This window comes from Alligator sinensis, unplaced genomic scaffold, assembly GCF_000455745.1.
Source record: "Alligator sinensis unplaced genomic scaffold, ASM45574v1 scaffold962_1, whole genome shotgun sequence".
Classification (NCBI taxonomy): Eukaryota; Metazoa; Chordata; order Crocodylia; family Alligatoridae; genus Alligator; species Alligator sinensis.
Window position 1 is genome coordinate 1,289,726 of NW_005842404.1, and position 6,597 is coordinate 1,296,322.

The window sequence follows — 6,597 nt, forward strand, 5'->3', positions numbered from 1 at the left end:
CCCTCTGATTGGCTATGGGGCCCTGGCAGCCTCACCCCTTGCTGCTAATTGAGCAAGGGCTGCCTGTCATGTGGCCCCACCCCTTGCTGCTGATTGGCTATGAGGGCTGCCCATGATTGGCTATGAGGGCAGCCCCAACCCTCCCCACCAGTATGTGGAGATGGCAGGGCTACATGACAGACCTTGCAGCCAATCAGTTGTCAGGGGCATGATCAAGCCATTTTGCCAGCAGCCTTTCCAGCGAGCAGCTCCCCCTCCTCTCTTCTCTGCCCAGCTGGGCTGCTGCAGCACCCTGAGGACTGCTGGCTCCCTCTGGGGAGCCAGCATTTTATTTTCCATAAAGTTTTTTCTTCCCCCTCTTCCTCCCCCCGCAACCTCCATGGATTTAGTGGGCATTGCCCAGATTTAGTGGAATCCACAAAATCTTCAAAATTGTACGTCCCTATTTATTAGTACCAAAAGCACACCTCATCATCCCTGCTTCTGTGCTGGGTTTTTGTCTCAAAAATCGTCTTCTATGATTGGATAAACTATTCAGCGCCACATGCACAGCTTCTAAATCACTTTGTGTTTTTACTAAAAGCTTCTCCAACATTGCAGAACCATGCTGTCTCCAAAGCAGAAGAAGTTTGTATTATGAGGATTGCTTAGCACTGGAGTTGAGGCAGTCACTTCCAGAGTCATTCTTGAATCCTCTCAGGGTACGAGAAATGAGAAGTATTCTCTTACCCAGGAGAATAAAAAGACAGAAAAAGATAGTCATCCTCCTTTTCCACAAATGCGGGTCAGCTCAGTCATAAGGATTACCCCATCCTGTCCTGCCATGACTAAAGCCAAAAATCTTGGCAACAACTTTAGATTACTTAATTATGTATTGCTTTTCCCATAATGGGAATACACTGAGGCCCTCAAAATTGAAAGAAAGAGAGGTAACTTACTCATACTTGTTCTTTTGAGAGTTGCCTCTGGGCATTCATGTTCTCTGTGTTGGAATCTCGTTCTGTATTAGCACTCGGATCTAGAGCAACAGTTCTCAACCTTTTTTCTTTCCGAGGTCCACCCTAGCATGCTATAAAAACTCCACAACCCCCCTGTGCAACAACAGCTGCCTGGCTCCCCAACCCGGGGTGCAGCAGGCAAGCCTCAGCAGCAGGGAGCCCTGGGACCGTGCTCACCTGAGCAGCAGGAGCATGAAGCCTTGCCTGCCCACCTGATAAGGTGGAGGCTATGGTGCTGTGTGTGGGGGCCCTGCCCTCACCCCTAACTCAGGACTCACGTAAGCCCAGGGGGCCAAGGTGGCTCTTCCCCAGCTGGGCAGACCTCCTGAAACCTGCTCACGACCTCCCAAGGAGCCATGGCCCTTAGGTTGAGAACTCCTAGTCTAGAGGAAAGAGAATGATTTTGCCGTTCTATGTACTCTCTTTATATGGTGTATGTTGCTGAAGTTTCCTTCACTTGAGTTTATTCATATATGTCAAATAAGAGTTTTTTAAAGAGTTCCACAGTTCAATATCAGAAATGTCCTATCCCTTAAGCACAAATCCACAAAGGAAACTTTTGAGGACCAGCAGCTTTTACTAAGTAGCTTTCAGTGTGGAGCATGTTTTAACATTTGCAAAGATAAGGTAAGAATAAATTACATTGTGCATTATAGTAAACCAGAGTGATACACCAATCCTTATAAATGTTGTGTTTGTACTATCTAGATTTTCATATTCTTTTTTTTCTAAAACAGGAAAAACAAGAATGGTGGTGGCTGTATATTGCAGACAGGAAGGAACAGACATTAGTATCTATGCCATATCACGTTTGTACACTAAAAGATAGAGAAGAGGTATTGTATTTGTGGAATTCTGTTTCTTAAACATTGTAGGCACTGTTTCTTAAACTGCACTAGAGTTATTTAAATGAGATGGCAGTAGAAATGCATAATCTGATCTGAATGTTATTGCTTTTTAATCTAAATTTTAAATGGTGCAAGTAGAGATGAAGGCAAACTGTGCTCCATCTCTGACATAAAAGTAGGCAAGTCTGATTTTTTTCACTATTTTGAAACTTCCTGATAAAGAATAGGCAGCCTTATTCTGGCTTTTTCAGCCTCACTTCTGGAATGAGAAGAAGGTGAGGCTTATCAGAAGGTGCTGTGATTGATTTTTGTTTGGTGACTAGTAGTCATGTACATGATATGATTTTAAACTAATGTAATTTAAAAGCTATATTGACCTTTCTTTGTAAAAACAAATTGGTAGTTCACAAATTTCAAGTCACGATTTCTGAAACTAGAGCATTTTGTTATTTTCACTGCTTTACTTCAGTTTCTTACAGATAACAGCCTGTTGTTCTTTCAGCTAGATCTGATTTTCTTATTGGAGATAAATCTACCTACTCAAGTTGACTTGTTTTTCTTTGCCCAAACTGCCAAAGTCTGTCTAAGTTAAGGAATGGAAATGATCATGTCTTTGCTCTTTACCCTTTTTGTAGTGCTTATGAAGTTATAACTCTAAGTACCATAGGTGTATCTGGATGTCATGTGACACACTATTTTTAATACTTAAAAATAGAAATCTACAATTCCTTTCATCTCAAAATTTCCATTAGTATCTCCCTTGATACTAGCCATGTTGCAGGGGTTTAGGTTGTAGCCGTGTTGGTCTAAGGATATAGGCAGTTTCCATCCAGGAAGAGCACACACCAACTGCTGCAGCTTCCTTAGCCTGACGAAGGGTTTTTGAACCCGAAAGCTTGCTTAATAACTATTCTCCAACCATTTGGGTTGGTCTAATAAAAGATATCAAATTCACCCAAGGAACCTTGTCTCCCTTGATACTAGTTTTTCCTAGAACTTGTTAAAGACGATTAGGTGCTACCTACAATGAAAAGATGACCTTGTGATAAAATTCATTCTTTGTTCAAATTATTGTAACTGTTCCATCTCTGATTTCAGTTGCTATATATAGCATGTATCATGCTGCTGTTTTTACTGTGCTACAGCCCATAGACAAAGTAGCAGTCTTAAACACCTTTAATTAAATATAAGGAGAATCTGTCAAAATATTACTTTGATTATAGTATTTTTTCATGCCCAAGTACAAAAGCCAAGTATTCATGTAGAGTCTTTTAAGATCCATTCACAACAAAAGAAAATGTAAATGAATTGTGTTTTCTAGGTAGAACTGAAGTTCCCTGCACCAGGCAAGCCAGGAAACTACCAATACACAGTTTATTTAAGATCGGATTCGTATATGGGTTTGGACCAGATTAAACCTTTGAAGGTGACATTTAACACTATTAGTCTTTCTGTTTAAAATCATTCAATACAGGTGTTGCTTCTTTATAGCTATATTCAGCCTTGTGGCAAACATGAAAATGTTTTATTTTTCAAATTAGATCAACATTTTGTTAAGGTTAACATTTCAAATCTGAATAATCCTTTAATGGAAATTGCTCGCCTGGTATAATAGGAATGTTAGTAAAGGAACTTTAATCTTAAAGATGATAGATTCCAATCAGATTTTTTTACAGGAAATAACAGCAGTTATTCCAGCGGTTATACATGAACAGCAGTTGTTATTTACTTAGACTCAGCTGAGCTGGCACAAGTAGATAAATGTTACAGTTGTAGCTTTCTCATTTTCTGAGGTTGTTTGTTTTGTTTCTTCCCTCTCTGCCCTCCCTCCTCAATCAAATAGTAAAGAATTTTTGCAAGACTAAGCAGCACATACAACACACTACATTCCTTATTCATAATTTCTTAATGGGGTTACAAAATGTGTATTTCCTTTTTCTGGCTCTTACCACTTTCTTTCTCCTGTCTCCCCAACCACCCTTTACAGCTGGAAGTTCATGAAGCTAAACCAGTGCCAGAAAATCATCCACAATGGGATACAGTAGTTGAAGGTGATGAGGACCAGGAGGACAGCGAGGGCTTTGAAGACAGTTTTGAGGAGGAGGAGGAAGAGGAAGAGGAAGATGATTAAACAGTACTACTAATTGACTACAATATTTGCACACACTGCAAACATTTGGTCTGACTGTGGAACTGTACAATAAACAAGAAACACAGTACAGAAGCATTGAGAAGGCTGAGTTTAGTTTCTCTTTACCAATTATGAGTGCATTATGTGACTTCTCAGTGAAGGTCAAACAAATCTGTTACTATTGGTACAACTTGGAAGATGCTTATTGCCCATTACAGCCTTTAAGTGCAGGATGGTACATTTGTTTCAATTGAAAATAAAAGCTTTTTTATTATAAATGTCCAAAAGTGTGGGCTATGTATTGTCTGATCAATTTAGGGTCCAATAAAATAAACGGTACTATTAGCTAGAAGCAATCTTTAAATCACTTTTTCTGCATTAGGAATTTATTTTAGAAAACATGTAGGTATGTTTGACATCTCAAGTCTCTGTTGATTTGAAATAACATCTGCTGAAGTTTTGATCTCAGTAAATTTTGTGATATTCATTTGATATTTTGCAGTGATACAGCTCAGATCATTCATAGCTTCAAAACATTTTGTTTTGTTTTAACTTATCCTGGTTTTCATAAATTGGCATCATAACCATAGCGACATTCCATAGAGTCTTGAGGGCTGCCTTTTGGAATTACTGCCTTTTTTCATTGCCCAGAATTATGTTGCAAATTATAAACTTTCTTGATTAGTTATTAAGATAATTCTTAATGACTTAAAACATTTTTAAGCTTCTACTTCAGCAGATCAGTGCAGGATCTGAGTCTTTTGATAAAATATATGTCTGAAAACAATTGTGGGACCATATGTAACACAAAGTTGGTGGCTTATATGGAGCACCTTTTGTAAAAGGTACACTCTAAAATCTAAAAAACATTCTTAGCTCTTAATCTATCTGACACTGTCAGAATAAAATAAAACATGTCAGGGAGGCATGTTTGGAATCAGTTTTGAATTCCCATCAATAATGTGGATAAAATTTGATAGCCGTTTGCTTTTGGAACAGTGTACATCTCTCTCTTTTTTTAGCCACTTCTTCCTACAGAGCCTTTAACATGAGAATACCATTTTTTTCCAAGTAAATATTTATGTAAGGGGAAAATTCATGGCTGCTTGGGTAGTTGGTGTTTCTGTATAGCCTAAGATAAGTGCTCATGAATAGATTCCCCTTTTTTTTATTCCCCCCACTCCCTGTATAACAGGTAGAAGTAATAGCTGTAGAAATGCATACAGATGTCAGTTGTGTAGGGAGAGATGTATTTCTATTACTTTGTACTGAGGAACTATAAGACTACAATACCATAAAACATATTGTGGTTTTGTCTCTGCGTGACAAACTGTATTTGTCATACAGTTTACATTTCCAATTTTTAGAAGCTACCCAAGGCCAAAATAAGCTGCTCACTAATTTGTGACCTTGTTTAGTAAAAAGGGATGTCACTTTAAATGCAAATTTACATTGATATATTCTTTGTAATTGCAATAGTTGCAAATAAAATTTGAAAATGTCCTAAATGTGGATATGGTATCTTTTAAAACACTTCTGTGATACAACAGTTTATGCAGAATTTTATTTTTTTTTTTATGTATGGCATCAGCAGCATGTGATGTGCTGACCAAACAAGTCTGAAGATTGGGTTCCATTTTAAATTACCTAGATGTTTTAACACTACTTGACTCTGGTTATGATTGTTCCTTTTATGCTTTATGGCTCATGATTTTGTAGCCTACTACATGATATAAATAGGTGATGTATTAATTCTTTTCCAGAGGTTTCCAGTAATTTGACTACACAAGGCAGCTCACTGCTGAAAGAAATGCTTGAGGAAGAACAATCGGACATACTGTGTAAAATGAGCAAAATAAAGATTAGTCCATTTTGGTTATTCTAATTACATCTGTCACAACACTACTGATCAGTTTTTATAGTACTCAAAACACAGGAGGTAGTTTGGAGAACCAAACATAATAGATAACATGCACCTTTATGTTCATGTTTTAGGTACTTAAATATCCTGACTTTGGCAGCTTTAGGATATGTGGTATATGTAGGATAAGCTGGGTTACTTATTGTTCACAAGTTCACCTCTAATCTTGCGGTGCCACGTTTCAAATCAATCTATAATCAATAACTTAAGGCAGCTGTAGAAAAAAATTACATTGGGAAGACATGACCATATAAACATGTGAATCACCAAGCCACAAGTATTAATAATGCTATAATACTAGTTGCACTGTCATATGTTGGGCTCATTCAAGATTCTTTGCTCTCAGTGTAAAAACTCCCATTGATTTTTTTTTTTTTCAATTGGTCCCTGTCTTCCTTGCTGGGAGGTAAGCCAGTTAAAGCTAGCTATATCAATCATTAAAAAAAAATACATTAACGAAAAACACCATGTTTAATTGAAAAACACTATGGGTGGATCTCCACAAACAGGACTGCGTTTCCCCAGGGAAGAACAACAGTATAAGGTGTGCCACTGCTACTTGTCGCCAGGGGATGCCCATGCCACACAGCACCTTGCCCCTGATAGGGTAGGGGGGAGGCTGGGGCCAGCAACTGTGCTGGTCCCAGCAGCCTACCTGGGGGTCCTGGGGGCCTCCAGGAGCTGCAGCCCCTGCAATCC

General features: G+C 38.6%; 1 protein-coding gene across 1 annotated transcript in view; it reads left to right on the forward strand.

Annotated features, from left to right (window-relative positions):
* Positions 1-5,480, forward strand: part of SEC63 (SEC63 homolog, protein translocation regulator) — a 78,858-nt gene extending 73,378 nt beyond the window's left edge. Inside the window, exons 19-21 of the mRNA XM_014522854.2 lie at positions 1,736-1,834; positions 3,168-3,272; positions 3,834-5,480. Coding sequence (XP_014378340.1) covers positions 1,736-1,834; positions 3,168-3,272; positions 3,834-3,977 — 348 coding nt within the window. The 3' untranslated portion in view covers positions 3,978-5,480. The remainder of the gene's footprint in view (positions 1-1,735; positions 1,835-3,167; positions 3,273-3,833) is intronic.
* The last annotated feature ends 1,117 nt before the right edge of the window (positions 5,481-6,597 follow it).